The sequence below is a fragment of the Eschrichtius robustus genome, chromosome 3 (genome assembly GCF_028021215.1).
Source record: "Eschrichtius robustus isolate mEscRob2 chromosome 3, mEscRob2.pri, whole genome shotgun sequence".
NCBI classification, from domain to species: Eukaryota; Metazoa; Chordata; class Mammalia; order Artiodactyla; family Eschrichtiidae; genus Eschrichtius; species Eschrichtius robustus.
Window position 1 is genome coordinate 164,308,947 of NC_090826.1, and position 22,306 is coordinate 164,331,252.

General features: G+C 38.0%; 1 protein-coding gene across 1 annotated transcript in view; it reads left to right on the top strand.

Moving 5' to 3' along the window:
• The first annotated feature begins 691 nt into the window (after positions 1–691).
• Positions 692–22,306, top strand: part of SCCPDH (saccharopine dehydrogenase (putative)) — a 46,176-nt gene continuing 24,561 nt past the window's right edge. The window contains exons 1-9 of the mRNA XM_068541716.1: positions 692–1,026; positions 2,725–2,837; positions 8,171–8,251; positions 10,390–10,519; positions 12,621–12,670; positions 18,616–18,746; positions 19,408–19,525; positions 21,329–21,448; positions 21,539–21,595. Of these exons, the coding sequence (XP_068397817.1) occupies positions 837–1,026; positions 2,725–2,837; positions 8,171–8,251; positions 10,390–10,519; positions 12,621–12,670; positions 18,616–18,746; positions 19,408–19,525; positions 21,329–21,448; positions 21,539–21,595 (990 nt within the window). The 5' untranslated portion in view covers positions 692–836. The remainder of the gene's footprint in view (positions 1,027–2,724; positions 2,838–8,170; positions 8,252–10,389; positions 10,520–12,620; positions 12,671–18,615; positions 18,747–19,407; positions 19,526–21,328; positions 21,449–21,538; positions 21,596–22,306) is intronic.

Consider the following 22,306-nt stretch of genomic DNA (forward strand, 5'->3'; position numbering starts at 1 on the left):
TGTACTGGGAGATGCGTCTCTTCTCCCCCATTTATTTATGTATTCACTTATTCATTTATTTATATTAAAACGTTTTTGACTATATAAATAAAGACTGCTCAAGAAACTTTTGATTTTTTCTGCATTTCGAGGACGTCCTGAACCACCATTCATCTTTACCTCACAGCTCAAAGGCACGACAACTCTGGGAGTTTCTTTCCGGCGGACGTTCACCATTAACTGTGTGTCGCATCACCAAGGGGGTCCCGGAGGTGACGGGCACCGAGGCGGTGGAGGCGGGGCCTACGACAGAGGGCGGACCCCAGACTCCGTGTCCACCCTCAACCTCCACCTGGCTCCGCAGACACCCCCTTAGACAACGTGCTTCGAAAATAAAAAAAAAAGGGGGGGTTTCAGCGCGGGAAGTGCTCTCAGCCGCCAGAAGGTTTTCGTGAGCTCTCTCCTTGCGTAGCTCCCTACAACCTTCGGGAGAGCGAAAAGATGCAACGCCTGGGGCAGTCAGAGCTATGCAGGACCAACAACGGGCGGAGGATGGGCCGCCGCCTGCTGCCGCCAGCCCCCAAAGCACACAGGCCTCGCGAGCCAGAGCCGCCAGCAGCAGCGCGGCGTACACCGCAGAAGAGGAGGAGGCGTAGCGGCGCCGCCAGAAATAGGCGGCGTGGGCGGGGCCTTGGCGCAGCGGCGCGCGCGGGCCTTCGGGAACGCGGCGCGCAGGCAGCGGAGACCGCAGCGGCCGCGGAGGAGGCGGTTGCTGCACCGGAGCCTGGGGTCGCTGCTTGAGGCGCAGGCGCCGTGGACTCATCCCGTTCTGGTCCTTGCATCGCTGTGGGCTCGTAATGGCGACCCAGCAGAGGCCTTTCCACCTGGTGGTGTTCGGCGCCTCTGGCTTTACCGGCCAGTTCGTGACCGAGGAGGTGGCCCGGGAGCAGGTGTCCCCGGAGCGGAGCTCCCGCCTGCCCTGGGCTGTGGCGGGCCGTTCTCGGGAGAAGCTGCAGCGAGTCCTGGAGAGGGCTGCCGTGAAGCTGGGTAAAGGGGGCGACCGGGACGGGGCCCCGGGACCCCGGTCTCGGCCCCACCGCCGCGGCTCTCATCCCCAAGCCCCCTTCTCCCAGCTGAGGGGTTTCAGTCGCCTGAAATGAGAGGTTCTCTCCCTGGGTGCCCCTCGAGCTCCCCAACGCTGTTAGCGGCCAGGAGGAGGAGCACGGGGCTCCTGATGGCGTCAGAGCTTCGTTCCGTTCCCTAAACAAACAAGAGAGAGAGAGGGAGAGACATCTCCCCTTGAATTTCTCCCATAGTTAGGGAATCCCCACTGGCGAAGTAGGAACTTTAGTTTTTCCTTTCTCTGCTCCGTCCCCTTCTAGAGCAGGGGTAACCTGGTGGGCCTGGAAGTCTCTTGATGTCTGATCGGGTACAAAAGTAGAGCACTGGTTCCTTCAGGATGGTTTGTGCTCTCCCTTTGCCTTGTGTTTTGGAGATGGGAGAGGAAGCTTAGGAGTTTTGCGGAGAACGTTGCTGTGGCTTTACTTTTTTATTTAATTTTTACTTGTAAGCATTCTCCAGCAGTCCCACTCTTCATCCAAACATTTTTTTGGTGTTTTTATTTCGGCCGTTTACTTACTCTTTCGGCATTCATTCAGCCTGTTTTTATTGAGTGGTCTTTTTAATGTCAGGTGCTAGTCTAAATGCTGGGGATGCAGATGTGGCAGAGAGAGACACACACACACAGACCCTACCCATGTTCCCCGTGGTGGGAACATCTAAGTTAGGAGTCAATCGCCTTTAACTTTGGCTGTCAGTTTTCCACCCTACTGCCCTGTCATACAGACAGACAGCACCTATTAGAGTTTCGGGCATACTTCGTTCTTCTCCTACACCTTCATCTCACTTCCTTATAATTCCACACAGAGCCCTGTTTTTGGAACCTGTTTTGTTTGTGGTTGGTACAGAAGATACCATGTAGGCTGGACTCTCATACAGCTCTCCTGCTGCCACTCCCAAGTACAGAATCTTGACCAAAGAGCTTTTTGGTCTTTCTTTACTTTTCCAAGAGAAATACCTTCACGACTAAAATATATGCTTCCCTTTCTTCTTTTCTGTTCAACGAGACTGTACAGGTATAGCCTAGTTGCCTACCATTTGTAGTGCCCACATCAGGTTATTGCAGGAAATACACCTTGAGCCATGAAACCTGCATTACTCTATTGATTCAGTTTATTCCAGTTATTTCCTTATTATGAACCTGAGTGTTCTTCCCTAGACTGTTTTTTACCTCAGTCCTCTTTTGTTTCATTATGTTGATGTTAACTCCCCTCCTCATAATTTTATCGTTTGTAGTTGTTCAATCGTTGATGAGAAACTACTTTTATAGTATAATAGTATAATTCTTCCTGGAGAGGAGGTCAGGAAAATCGTCTTCTCAGTATCTGAAAACTTGTAAAATTGGCATTTTGCATAGAGTTGTCATTTACACATTCCTTATCTTAGATTTTCTTTTAAAGTTTAGTAATGTGTTTTATTAACTCTTAGCTTTAACTCCATTTTCGTCATAGTCTTTTCCATTTTTTTAATTACCTGGTTAAAAACAGTTTTATCTTTTGTTTGAGAGGGAGAATTAGCTTTTAGTATATTTAGTAAATTTGCCGTCACTGGTTATTATGAAAAGAAGGGCTGGGCGATCTAATACTGTATCGGGATTTGCTTAAAACAGTTTATTTCTTATTTTAGGAAGGCCGACACTGTCATCTGAAGTTGGAATAATAATTTGTGATATCACTAATCCAGCCTCACTTGATGAAATGGCTAAACAGGCAACAGTTGTCCTCAACTGTGTAGGACCAGTAAGTAATCTGCCCTTCTTTGAATCAGAACAAACAGTCTATTCATTTCTAGCAGAATCTGGTATTTTATATTCCAGAGAAACATAAGGACAGGGGACAGAAGAATTGATTCAGGGCCTTAACCCCGTATGGGGAGTTTTTACTTCTCATGAGAAGCAAATGGATATGACCAAAGTCTCCTGAGAGAGAGAGTGACACTAGACTCCAGGAATGTGTGCTGGTTTATTTAGTGGTTACAGCTATAATTGCCAGACTTTTTTTTGTGCTGCATGCCCCTTAACTAAAAAAGTTTGAGCATGTACCCATAATTTACTTTTTATTTGTTTTTAAATTACATTCTGTATTACTGTACCAGTACATATGTTAGTGCATGTACAAAGAAAGATATTAAAAAAGGATTTGTTCATTTATTCAGTAAATGTTTATTGAGTGTTTATTATATGTACACTGAACTAGTCTACGGACATAATGGTGAATAAAACAGAAAACCCCTCATGGAGCTTACAGTCCAGCGGGGAGACAGAAAAATAATGTTATAATAGTAAGTGACAGGTGCTTTGAAGAAAAATAAAACAGGGAAGGGAGATAAAAAGATTGGCATACCAGTCTCTATTAGATGGATGGTCAGGGAAGGTGTCTGTGAGGAACTGAAATTTGCATAGGGACCTGAATGCAGTGAGGGAGTAAATCCTGCGAGTATTTGAGGAGAGGGTGTTCCAGGAAAGAGCAAATACAAAGGTCCTGAGATGAGCATGTGCTTGGCCAGACTGAGGGATGTGAGAGAGGCCCGCGTGGTTGGGCGTGAGCAGGGCAGAGAGGTGGGGAGTTAGACTGGAGAGGTACCTAGGAACTAGGTGGTTAGGTCTGCAACGTCAAGATCAGGGTTTGGGTTTCCTTCTAAATATGAAAGAGCCATTGAATGGTTAAAAGCAAGGGCATGACTTGATTTACGTATTTGAAGTTCTTTGGTTTCTGAGAGGAAAAATAGATGGTAGGGAACCAACACTGGAATGGGCCAAGCAAGCCAAGCACAGGGTAGGAGTGTTAGAGGTGGTGAGAAGTGGTTGAAAGCGGATATTTTGAAAGGAGAACCTCTAGCTGCTGCTGTTGGACTGGATATGAAAGAGACACTTGTGGTCTGTGTAACAGGGTGAACGTTGGTGACATTTATGGATCTGAGGAAGCTTCCTCAATTGTCAAAACATTTGAAAACTAAGCATCTAGAAAATTGTTGATAATTTCATCAAAGGAAACCAGAAAGGTTTTTGATTGTCATCAAATGAAATGTATTTCTATTGTTTATTTCATTAACTAGTTTAGAATGTGGTCTGTGGTTCGTTGCTTGAATCACTGTCTTATATATATCCTCAGCCAGCTTGTCCCTCCCTCCCAAGTACTCTGGAGAAACCCCAGCCCTGGTTATTCCAGCTCGCTGCTTACTCTACCTGAACATGTGTAACCCAGTCTGGCTGGAGAAAAATGCATCCCGATGCTGACTAGTCCCACGTTCAGTATGTGGTTACAAACCTCACGTGCAGCCTCAGGACCTCCAGCAATTCGAATCTATTTTCCTAGGCTATTTTCTCTCCTACTCACTGAAGCAGCAGTTTTATAACTTCTTTTTTCTCATACTTTTAGCATTCCACCCCTTTCTTCCTTTTTCCTCACTCTTACCTCGTGATTTTCTTCCTTCCTTCTTTCCTTTCTCCCTCCCTTCCTTTCTTTCTTTCCTTTTTTTTTTTTTTTTTTAAACTATGAACATACAAGCTGTCAGAAGAGAATTTATATCACCAGATCTTCCTATCTGCATTGTATCCTGACTCTGCCTTATCTCCTTTTACAGGGAAAAACTACCCCTGCTTCTCATGGACATGGTATTCAAAGACTTTATATTTACAGGTTTACAGTTACACATATTCTTATTCTCATCAAATTTTGCCTCTTGATTGGATTATTTCTCTCAACATACAAATATGGGATTATATCTCCCATTTAAAGAAAAACTTCTCTGAATTCTGCATGCTCCTCTAACTACTCCCATTTTTCTGTGCCCCTTTTTAGCAAAACTCCTTGAAAGAGTTCGCCTTACTTACTGTCTCCACTCCCTCACCTCCTCCTCTATCTAGTCTTGTCAGGCTTTTATCCATACTCCTTAATTGAAACTACTCTGCCAGCATCCCCGTCCTATCGAATCCAGTCGTCAGTTCTCAGTCCTCATCTTAATCAGACCTCTCAGCATTTGTGACAGTTGATCACTTTTTCGTTTCTTCACTTGGTATCTGAATTCTTGCCCTCTCCTGGTTTTCTTTTTCTCCACCAGCTTTGTCTCGGTCTCCTCTGTTGGATCTTTTTATCCTCCTGTGAATGCCAGAGGTCTCAGAGCTTAAGCCTTAGAAACTCTTCTCTGTTTATATTCCCTGGACCATTTTTTAATATTATTATTATTGTGGTAAAATATACATAACATAAAATTTAGCATTTTAACCATTTCTAAGTATACACTTCAATGACATTAAGTACATTCACAATCTTATATAACTGTCACCTCTTTATTTCCAGAACGTTTTCACCATCCCAAACAGAAACTGTAACTGGGCCAGTATTTTTTAAACTTTGTGAAATCAGTTCAGTACGTTAAGATTAGGCATTGAAAAGAAAAATCAGACAGACTGAAATAGAAAATAGGGTGAATACAGGGCAAGTACTGGTTCATGAAGCTTTTGTGTCAGATATATTTGTGTGTGGAGCTACTATGTGTAATGAATTTCTTAGGGTGTGTTGTAGTCAGAAAGAATTGAAAGCCATGGCTTTCAATACCATCTGTTTGCTGATGATGCCTACATTAATTTATTTCCACTGAGGAACTACCCCTTAAACTCCAGACTGGTGGATCAAATTACCTTCTGGATGTTTCCAGTTGGATGGTTTATAGGCATCTCTAGCTTTTTGCCCCCAAAACATGCCTCCTCCCTAAGCTCTACTTGGAAGGTCGTTTTCACTTTGTAATATGGATTATACTCCCAGGGGTAGACTCCACTTTACCAGTTTTGGTGTCATAATTTGTTTCTTTGAAGGTATTTTTTTTTACCCATTTCTCTATTTTGTGAGGGCCTCTTTAGTGAGAGCTAAATGATAGCTGTAAAACTAGTCAGGCATATGTAAACAAGTATTATGTCGAAATATACAGCAAATGACTGAATGAATACTTTTAAGCATTATTCTTTATTGTCTCCTGTGCTAGGAAGTGGAGGGGGAAAAACTGCTGTTGAGAGAAAGATGATGAATCTGATTTTGGATGTGTTGAAACTGAGGTGTCTGCTAGATATTTTTGAATTAAGACAGGAAATGCGTACTATATAGTGGAATTATTTTTTTAAGCAAGTGAGGAAGTCAGGGTGACGAGGAAATAGAGGAGAGAAAAAGAAGCCAAAGTGAAATTCGTTTTGCCCCATGTCCTGTGCTCTTGCGGGTCCTGAAGTTTATAACAGAAGCCACAGATGAGGCAACCTCATCAGTGAGCAGCTCTGGAGATAGGAGTTGGACGTCATCAGCATACATGTTGTAGTTGAAATCCAGAAAGTTGGTGAGATTTTTCCAGGGAGAATGTCTAGGGAGGTGATTCTCCACCTCTAACGTACGTAAGAGTCACCAGTGAGGCTCATTTAAAATGCAGGTTACTGCAGTCTACCCCAGAAAACTTATTACTGGAGGGAGTTGGGGTGGGACTGAGTAACCAGCATGTTTAACGAGCGACCCAGCTGATTCTGACCCAGGTGAACTACGGGGCAACTTGAGGTATTCGGGGGTAAAATAACCAAAGGCCAAGGAAATTGCTAAGTGAGTTTCAAATGGATATGTGTAAAGATTACCCAAGATGATCCATTGGGTACAGAAAGAAAATAGAGCTTTGACTTGTACTTACTTTAATTTCAACTTTATGTCCATTTTATGTATGTTTAAAGTGTATATTTTATTAGTATAGTAGTCCACGTATGTCATTTGTAAATAAATTCATACAATTTAGTAGATGATGGATTTAGAATGCGAACTTGGGTCCTAATGCCTTGAAAGCCCTTGTTTGTTCCGTTGTACTACGTTGCCTCAGAAGTTAAGTGCTTCAGTAATTTTGCATGGTTGGTGAATAGCAGAGGATGAACTAGAACTTAAACACACTTTTCTAGTCCTGTAATTCCAGTGTCATTTGCTGTTTTTAAGAAGGGGGAGGAGGACGTGGAGCTGAGGCTGTGGAGTCAGGTAGAGAGGAGCCTAGGTGACCCACTTGAAAAGGTCAATCCCTGTAGTGCCCTGTCTTTTCTTTGAAGTGTCCCTTTACCTGTTTCTTGAAGGCTAGAAGAAGCAGACCATCTCCTTTCTCCATCTTTTGCTGTGAGGAACGAGAGGAGCAGAGGAGTTTATGCTTCCGCTGACCCTTCCCTCACAAAGGGAAAATTCGTCATGCTTCCTTTGAAATGGGACTGACTCTGATGTATTAACTATTATATAAAACTTCTTAAATTTTAATTCCTTGAGTTTGAGCAACAAATAGTTCGGGAGATCCAAAATCATACAGGCTCAGAATAGCTACTTTGTACAATATTAAACTTATCCCCTCCAAACCTCTTTGTCCTTTCTTTATTTTGCTAATACTGCCATTAGTTGTTGGTCCCCATGTCCAGCTAATCAGGAAGTCCAGTCATTTCTGTCTTTTAAGTATATCTCACTCTTAGTATATCCTTCCGCTTCCTTAGTTTTGTCCTTCATTTCTTACCTGCCATGAGTTTTGTTTTCCAATACCACAGGCAGAGTGATATGTCTGTGTTATAAACGTTCCACTACGGTCCTGTTTAAAATACTCTAGGAGGGCTCAGCAATGCAGAAAAGATAAAGTTCAGTCTTGATAACATGGCACTCAGGGTCGTTCCTGATCTGGCCCAAGTGCTTCTTTCCAGATTCATCTCTTACCACTTCCCTCTCCACTACTCTGTGCTGCAGCTATCCTGAGCATCACCCTTTTTTACACTTTTACATATAATTTTCCCTTTATTTGGATTTTCTTTTTCCTGGCAAATCCTTACTGTTCTTCAGAATTCAACTCAAATGAGTCACTTCTTTTGTAAAACTTCCGACTTTGTCTTCAGTTAGAGGTAATTCCATCATGCTTTTATTTACACTGTGAGAGTCAGTAAATTGCAGTTTACATTATTTTCTCATTAGGCTACTTTATTAATATTTGATTTCTTAAAAGTGAAGACTGTACTTCCAATACTCAATGGTATTCCTTCATTTAAGCTTGCTAAGTAAGAGTAAACTGTTGGTTTTCTTTATTCCCCCAGTACCGATTTTATGGAGAACCTGTAGTAAAAGCATGTGTTGAAAATGGAACTAGCTATATTGACATCTGTGGAGAACCTCAGGTATGTAAAATGGAAAAGAAGGAACAAAGTTAACAATACAACTTTCTGTTAAAGTGAAAAATATTTAGTGTAATTTTGCAGACAGATTTTAGAAGGTGATGACTCCGTAGCATTTAGAGATGGTATTTCATTGAAAGCTTGAAGGAGAGCATGATGGTAAGGTCTTAGCTTCAGTTTTCTTGAATTTTTCTTCCCTACATCCTGATTTCTTCCATGGCTTTTGTGTATAGGATGTGTTGATTTATATTGCTACTGCATGCTGTAAACAGAATTAATTAAAATAAAACTTGCTCAGAGTCATGCAACCATTAAGTAGAAAAACTAGGACTTGCATTGAGGTTTGCCTGAATTAACACTGCAGGAAGTGGAGTGTTAATAAGCACTGAGCTACACTAGCTCCTTTATAACTGTAACCTCATATGTCTCTATAGTCTCTGCTGAGTACCATCATCAGTGTGCCGGTATATACATACTTAGAGCTTATCAGTTGGTGATGTATATTGGAAAGTGTTAAGAAAGTGTAAATTACCAAGACTGATAAAAGAAGAGGTAGGAAATATGAATGTAAAAGAAACTGATTCCTATCTTATTTAAAATATTCTAGAGCAAAGAAAATGGTGGAAAGCTTCTAAGTTATCTTATAAAGTACCATGAACGTGGCATCAAAACCTAGTAATGATCCAGAATATATATAAGTCAAAAATACAAACTTAAATAACCCAATTTAAAATGGGCAAAGGGAAGAAAAGAGGCAAATCACCTGTTCAGAATTCCACATAATTCACATAACTCCTGTGCCCTCGAGGAGGGGGAGCTTCACTCCTCCCTCTTTATGTGTGGGCTGCACAGTCGCTGCCTTCCAGTGAGTACAGTATGGAAGGGGGGGGGGGAACTGTACAGTGGAGCCACCAGACAAACGCTGCCTCGGCCAGGTATTCAGGGTCAACATCACCAGTGAGAAATTATGTTGATAGTATGTACTCTTTTTTTTTTTAATGATTTACAATATTGTGTTAGTTTCAGATGTACAGCAAAGTGTTTCAGCTATATATATATATTTTTTCAGATCCTTTTCCGTTATAGGGTATTACAAGATACTGAATATAGTTCCCTGTGCTACACAGTAAATCCTTGTTGTTTATCTATTTTATACATAGTGGTGTGTATCTTTTAATCCCATACTCCTAATTTATCCACCTCTCCCTCCCTCCCACTTTGGTAACCATAAGTTTATTTTCTATGTCTGTGAGATAGTATGTACTCTTGATAGGACATCAGGAAATGGCACTTTACCCCGTCTTCCTCCCCAAAACCTGTAACTCTAGTGTAGTCATGAGAAAATCATGCGATAATTTCCAATAGAGGGGCATTCTACAAAGTACCTGACCACTACTGTAAACGTCATCAAAACCCAGGAAAGTCTGAGAAACCATCACAGCCAGCGGAGCCTAAGGAGGCATGACAACTAAATGTAGTATGGTATCCTGAATGGGATCCTGGACAGAAGAAGGACATTAGATAAAAACTGAGGAAACCTGAACAAAATAGGGACTTTAGTTAGTAATAATGTATCAGTATTGGTTCATTAATTATAATAGATGTTAATGTAAAAGATGTAATGATTAGGTTAACTGAGTGTGGAGTACCTAGGAACTCTCTAGTACTCAATTTTTTTCTGTAAATCTAAAACTGTTTTTTAAAAAAAACAGGCAGAGAATTTGAACAGACACTATTCCCTTCTTGCGTTCCCTCCTTTCCTACCACTCTTTCTACTTACATATGTGCACAGATATATGTCTGTAATGATGTTCATCTGGAAGATGTGATTCGCGGTAACTATTTTTGTTTTCTTTGAACTTTTATATATTAATTTTTCATAATAGGTATTACTTTTGCATTTAAAAGTCATTCTAAAAAATGAATTAAGTCAGATCTGCATACCTCTCACATCACCTGGAACATAGTAGGTATGTTTGCTGAGTAAGTGCCAACTATTTGACAGTTAATATTTTGCTGCAGAGCCATCTTGGTTAGCATTTTCACAGTTTAATTGCTTTGTTTTTAAAGGTAAATCATTTAATTTTGGTCTAGATGTTTCTCCGTAGCTCTGATTCAGATCTTTTGTCTTGAATCTTTAGTTTCTGGAACTAATGTATTGGAAGTATCATGAGAAAGCTGCAGAAAAAGGGGCTTATATTGTTGGAAGCAGTGGCTTTGACTCCATTCCAGCAGATCTGGGAGTAATATATACCAGAAATAAAATGAATGGTAATTATTGATCAAGAAGCAATAATGGAATTTAAAATAGAGGTGTTTCATGTTTGTAATTGTGGTGAACTAAAATCTTCTTGAGAAAAGAAACAGAACTATTAATGGGTAGTATTAAAACACATACTTTGTTTTTAATATAGCTGTACTTGTTAGAAAATGATATTGACACTATTGTTTTTTGAGGTATGGATAGTACTATAAGTGTTCTAAAGGAAGGAATTCTCCATTAGAATTTAGTTGTGGTTATAGCTATAAAATTTCTGGAAAAAAATTTTTGGCAGGCATTATAAATTCAAACTTGCTTTGTTTAGGAATTAATACATCTTAAAGTATAATTTATACACATACTATAATTGGAAAGTTTTAATTTTTTTTAACGAACAAAGCTAGAAAGTATTGAACAAGGTTTTTGACATCTTTTTTAGCTCATTTATAAAATGGAGACAATAAGAATGGAAAAAAATCACTATTATAGTAAAACAGTGGAATGTTATACATATATAAAAAGTGTTCCTTTATAAAATGACCTGAAGCAAGTAAGTCCAGTTCTATATAAACCATTCTAGAGCTTAAAAATATGGAAAGTGTTCCAGTTTATATTAGAAAGGTAACTCTGAAACCAAAGCTCAACAAAGGTAACACGCATGCCCGCCATTTATTGATTTTAGATTTTTAGAAATTGAGGAATAGAATACTTTCTTAACACAGTGAATGTCAGAAAGCAGTAGCCAACATCATACTTAATGATGAAACGCTGGAACCATTCCCAATAAAGAGAAGGGCATGAATTGAACATCTTTAAAATATTTATTTAGTTTTCAACCCATGGATCTGGTATATTTCCATTTATTAAAAAAACTTACTAAAAAAATCTCCATTTACTGAAAAAGTTTAGACTATTTTTCATGGTGGTCCTACATGTTTCTTATTGAGGTTATTCTTAAATATTTAATAGTTGTTATTTTGAATAGATCCTTTTTTATTTTTAAGGGAGAAATATTACTTTAAGATTTATTTTAAAACTTTTTCTCAGACACTGAAACCTAGGAGTCAGCATTTAACAAATACCCCAGCTAATTGTTGATTCAGGTGGCTCACATTTCATTACATACTGCCTTAGGCGATACATGTTCTTTCTGTGCACAGGGTTAGATCAAAGAGCCATGTATCCAGGCCACTTTCTCTTAACAACTCTCAGAATCCTCTCCAGTGAGTTAGAGTTTAATGATCTATTCTTGGTTTTTGACAGTGTCAGATAAGTGATATTTATGTGGCTTTAGTTCTTTTCTGCTGTAACATCATTGTGGATGGTGTGGTTATTTGTTACCTTGCTCAGTGTCAACTTTCTAAGGCCCCATGCTTTAATTTTCTCTTGGAATTAAAACTAGGAATATTGTCTCTTAACAAATTGATATATTTTATCAGATTTTGAGAATTAGCTAGCCCATTATGTTTTTCTTTTGTCTTACTGCTCTCGATAAGCTCAAAGATTAATTAAATACTTAACCACTATACGTATGTATTAGTCCTCATGGTTAATATAATTGATTTCTCCCCTTTTTTTCTGGCCTTGGTTTTCTACTTTGTTTTTACTCATTATATTTTTATTTCATTTAAATAGCCTTACTTTAAGTATTTAATAAGCCATCACAAAGGCCCATTTTGGTAGGGTTTCTGTATATTCATTGTAAGTCACTACTAATGAGTCTTCTTGAAAGCTCTCATATTGGAAAATAGAATAATTCCCATAGATGTGGTTTTGAGAACTGATGGCCTTCCAGAATCAGTGAGCTAAATTGTTGCCTTATTGGAAGAGATTTTTTGCAATGTCAGTTGGAATACTAGAAAAGATTTTGTGAGTACCAGCAGTTAGTTTATACTAAACTACTATTTTTCTGATAATTTATCTGGCTTTAGCTGCTCCTTAAATCTGTTTACAATAACCTAATAATACCATTATAGCACAGATTTTCCTGATTAAATCGCTGTAGGCCTAATAAAAATGTTCCCTAAATGAATAGGAATAGCTTATTATTACTTACCCTGGGTTAATAGATTTTTATTTGATTTTACTTTTACCATTTTCCTTCTCTTTTAGGTACATTGACTGCTGTGGAAAGTTTCCTGACTATACATTCAGGACCTGAGGTTAGTTTTTGTTTGTCACGTGTTTTCTTTGTTAATATTAAAAACATTTTGGAAATGATACTTGCCTGTTAAAAAGGTTTTGATTAATTAAATTATATATACAGTTGTAATTTTTAGCGTATGAAAGTCACTGTTTAATTTTAAAAAGTAAAGATTGCTGAGAGTTATTTTGACTTAAAATAGAATTTGTTTAAAACTGCACAGTTAATTATTAGAATGAGTTACCATCATCCTAACACTAAAGATCTATCATTGTTATGTGATGAATGTTGTCAGCCTAGAAAATTATCACCTTAGTGCAAATCAGTGCATTTTTATTATGTGCCTAACTTGGAGTTAGGTGCTGTTGTGGCCATACAAGAAATGTATAATGTAAATGTAATCTTACTGAATTTATGGTCTATTTGGGAGCATAAGATAGTTGCATTTCTGGGAAAGGACCATGTTTTGTGGTAGTAGCTTTACTGCCAGTAGTGTCTAACCCAATTCTCTGTCTGTACTTGAGGCTTCATAAGTATTTATTCTCTTTAAAAAATATTCAGTATTTCAAATATTGTGTAATGCAAGTATATATAGTAGTGCAAGATAGTGTGACACATAAATGAACAACATGCAAACCCTTAAAGAGGTAATAATTTAGACGAGCAGGAGACAAAAATTGTTATTAAAGAGGTCAGATGGAATACTATAGGATTCTGAGAATGGGGAGTTACATCTAGCTGGGAGGCCAGAGATCAAGGACTTTTTGGAGAAGCTGGGATATGGAATTTTAAAGGTTGGTGCTGAGGAGATGTGGATAAGGGAGAGGAAATAGTTTAATAAAGATGTAACTGTGGGATGGAGTGGAGCATGTTTAAGTAATGGTTTTATTTGTCTGGATTGTAGGTTCAGATGAATAAACATGAAGATCTATATAAAACTTGCTAAAATTTGTGGTTACAGATAATATCCACTAGAGTATCAGAATAAAGGGAAGTGACAGTGGGCCTGAGTAATTTGGGAATGCCTCATAGAAGCCTTATTAAATTGAACCTTGAAAAGTGAATAGCATTTGGAAGGTGAGAGGCAGCAACCTAAACAAAGGCTCAGAAATGAGAAAGAAGGACATGCTTGGAGCTCTGGGGAACATGAGTTAGAAAGCCAGCTCAACCTGGTTTAAACCAACAAAACAGAAAGGAATTTATTGATTCATGTAACCAAACATCTGCAAGTAAACAGTATGGCTGGATCTGGATATTCAAATGGTATTATCGGAACTTATTTTTTTCTCTTCCTCTTCCTCTCTCTGCATTACTTCTGTGCTCCTCAGTGTAGGCTCTCACAATCGGGGGGGAAGGTGCTGGCAGCCCCAGGTATGCATTGTCCATAAGGTTCGTCATTTCCCAGGAACAGCTAGCAGAGTTTGAATATTCAAAGATAGGGAAGATTAGTCAAGTATTGGGTCATTTGGTCATTCTTGAGCCAAACAGTGTGACCTGGGGTAATGGAGTAATAAGATTGCCCAGGCCTGGGTCATGGGCCTCTGGAGAGGGAATCATAGGGCCAAGCCCTTCTCAACAACACGTTAACAAACTCCCAATAGGAAAGAGAGTGTTGTAAGCAGAACATAAGACAGGGGAATTAAGAATTCCCTGCAGGAAATTAGTGCAGGACTGACAAAAAACAGATGTCCACTACAGGGAGATAGTGAGAAAACAGAGCTAGAAAAGAGGCTTCTTTTGAAAGAGGAGCAGGAGATGATCTGTAACAGGAGATGATAATAGTGTCTCCTTCATATGGTTGCTCTGAGGATTAAATTAGTCAATGAATATAAATCAGAACAGTGTTTGGCACTTTACAATCACTCAATAAATGTTATTAAGTCCTATTATTATAAGGACTCAAAGTTGGGCCTTATTCAGGACCAGACATTTGAAAACATCGAAATCAATGCAGCTCCTTCTCATTCCCCTTAAAGCAAAATACAGAGCCTTAATTTCACAAGGATGGACAGAGATAACTCCCTTGATTCTATGCATCCCTTGGCACAGGATTGTTCTCCTCCTACTCCTTATCCTGCTTTTCCCCTTAAGCTTTGTTACTTTACATAAAAAATTGAATCTTAGACTATGTATTAGACCATAAAGCAAGACTCAAAAGAATTTCGGAGAGTTGGAATCATATACTCAAGGACAGTGCTGTCCAGTAAATCTTCCCGCAGTGATGAAGGTGTTCCGTATGTGCTATATAATGCCTCCCACACCAGGTAGTGCAGCTCCAGAGCAGCGTCAGCCCACGGCCTGCTCTTATATGGCTGCAAGCTAAGAATAATTTTAATATATTTAAAGAGCTATAATAAAAAATACAATATGCAGCAGAGACCAGATGTGGCCTGCACAGCCTAAAATATTTAGTTTGACCTTTTACAGAAATAGTTGGCCACCCCACCATTCTAGAGTATGTTTTAGACTATAATGAAATTATACTAGAAATCAGTGAAGAGATAATAAGAATTCAATGTCTTCACTTCTTATAGGTTGTTAGGATTTTCTGTATACTCCTAAGTCCGTTTTGGTAGTTTGTGTCTGCATTAGTTTCTTAGGACTCCCGTAATAAAGTACCACAAACTGGGTTGCTTAAACAAGGGAAACGTTGTTCTCACAGTTCTGGAGGCTAGAAGTCCATGATTAAGATGTTGGCAGGGTTGGTTTCTTCTGAGGGCTGTGACGGAGAATCTGTTCCATGTTTCTCTCCTAGCTTCTGGTGGTTTGCTTGCGATCTTTGGTGTTCCTTTGTTGTAGATGCATCACTCAGACCTCTCTTGCATCTTCATATGATGTGTGTGTGTCCAAGTTTCTCCTTTTTATAAGGACACCAGTGGTTTGGGGTTGGGGGCCCACTTCCTCCAATGTGTATGACCTCAACTTAACTAGTTACATCTACAACAACCCTGCTTACAAATAAGGTTACATTCTGAGGTACCAGGGGTTAGGCCTTCTACATATAAATTTGGGGTGGGTACAAAATTTAATCCATAACAGTGTCTTTCTAGGAATTTGTCCATTTCATCTAGGTTGTTTAATTTGTTGGCATACAGTTGTTCATAGTATTCCCTTATACTCTTTTTTATTTCTGTAAGGTTGGTAATGCCCCTTCTTTCATTCCTGATTTTAGTAATTTGAGTTTTCTCTCTCTCTCTCTTTCTTTTTCTTTCTCTCTCTCTGTCAGTCTAGCTAAAGGTTTTTCAATTTGGTTGATTTCTTCAAAGAACCACCTTTTGGTTTCATTGATTTTCTCTATTGTTTTTCTATTCTCTGTTTTATTTATTTCCACTCTAGTCTTTATTGTTGCTGGATACAACAGTAATATAAAAATCAGTTGCATTTCTGTATACCAGCCACAGTTAGAAAATGAATTTTTTAAAAAGAGACCATTTATAGTAGCATTAAAAAATCAAGTACTTAAGAATAAGGGATGTAAAATGTACAAGATTTCTGTGAAGAAAACTATAAAATGTTATTGAGTGACCTTAAAGAAGACAAATAAATGGAAGAATCCACCATATTCATGGATTGGAAGACTCGATTTTGTTAAAATGTCAGTTTTCCTTAAATTAATTTATAATCCCATATAATTCCAATCAAAATCGCAAACAGGTTTTTTTTTTTTGCTTGCTTGTTTTGTTTTAGTGTGCAATTTGACAAACTAATTCTAAAATGTATATGGAAGTGCAGAGGGTCAAGAATAGCCAACACTTTCTTAAAGGAGAATAAGGTAGAAGGATGCTCTTGAATATCAAGACATTGTTAAGTCAGAGTGTTACATTGGCAGGGAGATATCGATAGGCCAGCAGATTAGGATCAAGAACTCAGAGTAGTTTGTGCATATATGAGCACTTGATTTATGGTAAAGGGTCTTTTTCAGGAGATGATGGGTATGGGGAAACAATGAAATTGGACTCATACTTTGCACTGTGTACAAAAATCAAGTTTGGGTGGGTTATAGACCTAAATGCATAAGGCAAAAGAGTAAGCTTTTAGAAGATGACCTTTCATGGCCTCAGGGTCAGGAATGGCTTCTTTTTTTCCAGAAATATATTTTATTTTGTTAATTTATTTTTATTGAGGTATAATTGACATATAACATTGTACTATTCAGGTGTACAACGTAATAATTCAGTATTTGTTTATATTACAAAATGATCACCACTAGTTAGCATCCATCACCATACTTAAGTTTTTTTTCTTGTGATGAGAACTTGTATTTGTTTTTTTTGAAGTAACTTTTCTTTATTTGGAATCTGATTATCAGCAGCTCTTTATATGTTCATTTTTTAAGCATACAAACAATTTTTTAAAATTTATTTATTTATTTATCTTTGGCTGTGTTGGGTCTTTGTTGCTGCATGTGGGCTTTCTCTAGTTGTGTCGAGCGGGGGCTACTCTTCGTTGCAGTGCGTGGGCTTCTCACTGCGGTGGCTTCTTTTGTTGAGGAGCATGGGCTCTAGGCTCATGGGCTTCAGTAGTGTGGCACACGGGCTCAGTAGTTGTGGCTCACGGGCTCAGTAGTTGTGGCTCATGGGCTCTAGAGCACAGGCTCAGTAGTTTTGGTGCACGGGCTTAGTTGCTCCGCGGCATGTGGAATCTTCCCGGACCAGGGATTGAATCCGTGTCCCCTGTATTGGCAGGCAGATTCTTAACCACTGCGCCACCAGGGAAGTCCTAAGAACTTTAAAAATCATCTCTCCTGCCAAACTTCTAATTTGCTATATAATATAAGCTATAGTCACCATGTTGTACAGGGAATGACTGCTTGAAAAAGACACGGAAGGCATTAAATATAAAAAAAAAGTGGAATACATTTAAAATTTTAAATTGAGTATGTCTTTTTATATCAAAAGACACCATTAAGAAAATGGAAGGTCAACAGCAGAGTAGGAGGTCCTTCTAACACATGATGAATCCTAACATCACAATTTTGAGCAAAAGAAGCCCAACTCAAGGAATATACATTATATGGTTCCATTTCTGTAAAATTTAGAAACGGGCAAAACTCACTGCACTGTTTAGAAATGAATACTTAGGTGGTAAATCTCTTAAAAAAGCAAGGAGTTTTCTTGATTACCACAAAGGCAGGACAGAAGGAGGGCCTTCTGGGTTTACATAGATGTTAGCTTCATAATTACATTAAATTATACTTTTATGTCTTGTGCACTTTTCTTTCTATTTTTCAACAAAATAAAAGGTTTTTAAAATGGAATGTAATTTTTGCCTTTTTGATGGCTTATTTGTATGAGAAGATGCACTTAACGTTTTTAAAAAAACTATTTTCTCCTGATTTTTGGAAATCTTTGCAAATAGGTCAAATTGACTAGGTGCAGATTGAGGATAGTTTCACAAATCAAACTCCTAAGACTTTTAGTTCTGATTTAGTTTTAACAAACAGAAGAAATTAATCTGTACCAAAATGGAAATTAGGTTGGTGTCTCTCTACCTTTCAGTTTCATCAAAGGTGTTATATGAAAACCTGAATCTTCTGATGGTTTTAGTGTTTCTTTTTTTCTGCTCAAAGCAATCAGTGGTAAATAGTTGAGTGAAAATGATGAAGTGAAACTTATTAAAAAGAGCATAAATAATGGTAGGAGGAAAGAAGAAAGGGCATATGTTTGTAAATATATAATATATAAATAGGGTGTAAATAGTGAATGTGATCGAACTAATGAGTTTCACTGCTGCCTAGCCAGTCATAAAAATTTATCTCAAGATTATTAAATAAGGGATTATGCCTTGCTCAAATAGAGGTGAAATGTTCTTTGTATCAGTTATAAATTACTTGGTTTTACATTTTAGTAATTATCCCTTAAGACATGTTTCTTCTAATATTTTAATTTTATTGGAGTATAGTTAATTTACAATATTGTGTCAGTTTTAAGACAAGTTGCTTTAACTCTTGAATTATTTTGTTAGGGGTTGTGCATTCATGATGGTACCTGGAAGTCAGCGGTTTATGGTTTTGGAGATCAGAGTAATTTGAAAAAACTACGAAATGAGTCCAATTTGAAGCCTGTCCCAATTGTTGGTCCAAAATTGAAAAGAAGGTATATTATCTCAAAATCTATTCTTCAGATTATCTAACCATATTGTTGTCTATCTGACTGTTAATAACATATGCTACTAAGAAAAGCCTGGAGACTTTTATAGTGAGTTCAGGATTGTTTTCAAAGATAAATAAAATATAATTAATATGTTACCCTAAGTTTAAGTACTTCATATATAATAATACATTTGGATTCTGGGAAAATTCTGGAAAAAATCAATTTTATGACTTCACTATCAATATCAAAATTAAACATCAGTTAAATTTCATGCAGTAAAAATGTGATGAACTTATGTATATTAATCAACCTATTAATAATATTTATATGTGAGAACTCTAAACTCAGAGTTTGGCTGTTGAAATGCGTGTTCTTTTTATCATTATCTAGGGAAATTGATGGGGTATAAAACATGGTTAAACTATATGTGTTAAGTGCCCATGGTGTGAAGAATACTACATTGTTCCAACTTGTCACTTGTTTAGGTGCAGGTGTAGAGAACAAAGGACAAATAATGAAGTAAATTTTAATTAAGAGCAGATCTGCCATCTTTACTGTTATTATTAATTGCCTCAAGAAGAGTTAAGGTTTTTATTCAGAAATTTACCAGTTGAAGTTGTGGTCACTGTAAATGGAGAAGATGCAACATGCTTCTGTCTTGCAGGTGGCCAGTTTCTTACTGCAGAGAACTCAACAGTTATTCCATTCCTTTCTTGGGAGCAGATGTGTCTGTTGTGAAGCGGACTCAGCGTTACTTGCACGAAAATTTAGAGCAATCACCTGTAAGTGTATATGATTTATTTTTTAATAAAGTATTCTATGTTTGTTTCAGTTCCCCTATCATTTTAATTTAGGATTTTTATGTTTATAAAGCAAAAAAAGAAAGAGCTAAAATAGTGCATGTTTCAGTTTCTGGAAGCATAAAGAATTAGTAGTGTAGAACATTTTGCATTTTATGGGGGGTGGTAATAGCCTTCTCCCATAATTCAAATCTGACCTTCTGAATACCTTTTTAATGTAACACAATAGCAGCAAGTTCAATATAGGAAATCCTGGTATCGTAAACACCCAACAGTCGTGTTCAGAGTTTCAGCTGCTAATACTCTTTCTGTTGCTTATGGAGGTGTCTAGGTTCTTCTCTCGTATCTCCCTGCTACCTCTAGAGAACTATCCTACTCCATTTGGTGAGGGAAGTAATTATTCCCACTGCTGAGACTTGAAGAGGAAACTATCTCAAGTTAAAAACAAAAAAAAAGAGTATTTTCTTATAGAAGAGGTCGTAAGTGGAGTCTACACTCATAATGTATAGTTGTTAAACTCAGGTATATTGTTACGGACTTTTTATATATAGATTATGTGGACTTTTGTGTTCAAGTAGGGGGAGCTAATTACCTTTTGCAACAATTTTTTTTTTTAACATCTTTATTGGAGTATAATTGCTTTACAATGGTGTGTTAGTTTCTGCTGTATAACAAAGTGAATCAGCTATACATATACATATATCCCCATATCTCCTCCCTCTTGCTTTTCCCTCCCACCCTCCCTATCCCACCCTTCTAGGTGGACACAAAGCACCGAGCTGATCTCCCTGTGCTATGTGGCTGCTTCCTACTAGCTGTCTGTTTTACATTTGGTAGTGTATATATGTCCATGCCACTCTCTCACTTTGTCCCAGCTTACCCTTCCCCCTCCCCGTGTCCTCATGTCCATTCTCTACGTCTGCATCTTTATTCCTGTCCTGCCCCTAGGTTCTTCAGAACCCTTTTTTTTTTTCTGGATTCCATATATATGTGTTAGCATACGGTATTTGTTTTTCTCTTTCTGACTTACTTCATTCTGTATGACAGACTCTAGGTCCATCCACCTTACTACAAATAACTCAATTTTGTTTCTTTTTATGGCTGATTCCATAAAATATTCCATTGTATATATGTGCCACATCTTCTTTATCCATTCGTCTGTTGATGGACATTTAGGTTGATTCCATGTCCTGGCTATTGTAAAAGAGCTGCAGTGAACATTGTGGTACATGACTACTTTTGAATTATGGTTTTCTCAGGGTATATGCCCAGTAGTGGGATTGTTAGGTCGTATGGTAGTTCTATTTTTAGTTTTTTAAGGAACCTCCATACTGTTCTCCATAGTGGCTGTATCAATTTACATTCCCACCAACAGTGCAAGAGGATTCCCTTTTTCTCCATACCCTCTCCAGCATTTATTGTTTGTAGATTTTTTGATGATGGCCATTCTGACTGGTGTGAAGTGATACCTCATTGTAGTTTTGATTTGCATTTCTCTCATGATTAGTGATGTTGAGCATCCTTTCATGTGTTTGTTGGCAATCTGTGTATCTTCTTTGGAAAATGTCTATTTAGGCCTTCTGCCCATTTTAATAATTTCTTTTTAAAAATGTCCTCCCAGTGTCTGATTTCTGAACAAGCTTTTGTTATGACACATTCATAAAATGGAAACTGCTTTTGTTCGATATTTATGACTATAGAGTAAGTTATTAGTAGCTAACATTCTTGTATTACTTGGCCTAAGAAAGTAGGGAGTAACATCCTGACTTTATATTCTTCATCTAGGTTCAGTATGCTGCTTATGTAACTGTGGGAGGTGTCACCTCTGTTATTAAGCTGATGTTTGCTGGACTTTTCTTTTTATTCTTTGTGAAGTTTGGCATTGGAAGGCAACTCCTCATAAAAGTAAGTAATATTTCTATGAAATTAGACCTTTAGAAATATTTTCCATGAATTTTTGAAAATATCACTAAAGGTTTTTTTTTTTTCCTATAGTTTCCATGGCTCTTCTCCTTTGGTTATTTTTCAAAACAAGGTCCAACACAAAAACAGGTAACCCTTTCCTTTGTATCCAGGTCTCTAAAATAATATTTTTCTTTATTTCATTTTTACTTTTCCTCAGTGTAGTGAAAATAACAGCTAAGACCTGATGAAGCACTTACTGTGTTTCAGACACTCTCTTATGTTCTTTACATAAATTAGATTACTCAGTCTTTTTGAACACTCCTTGAGGTGTTATCTCCATTTTACAAATGAGGAAAATGAGTCACAGAGAGGCTAAGAAATTTGCCAAAGTCCTATAGTGAGTAAATGGCCAAGTTAGGATGAGAACCCAGCTATCTGGCTCCAGAAATTATATTCTCTTTACTTCATAGAGATTTCAAATATTTTTACTCTTCAATTTTTCTCCTTCATTACCTCCTCCTTTTTTACGTCCTCTCTCCCCCTCCCCCAAGCTTCCCTTCCCTTTCCTCTTTCACATACCCTGGATCCCCATGGTAGATAAGTTGAATTACCATCTGTCCGGTATCCTCAATATAGCTGCCTCAGGCACTTCAGATTTCACGTGTAAAATCTAAACTTCTTTCCACCGAACCCTCTTCTTCCTTCTGTATTTTCCATCTCAGTTGGTGGCACTGTCATCTGCCCGGTCCTGAACGTAGGCATCATTCTAGATTTTTCTCCAAATCCATCACAACTACCTTAGTTCAGGCTCTTATCCCTCTTCTCTTCTCTCTCTCTCTCTTCCTTCTAATTGTGGTA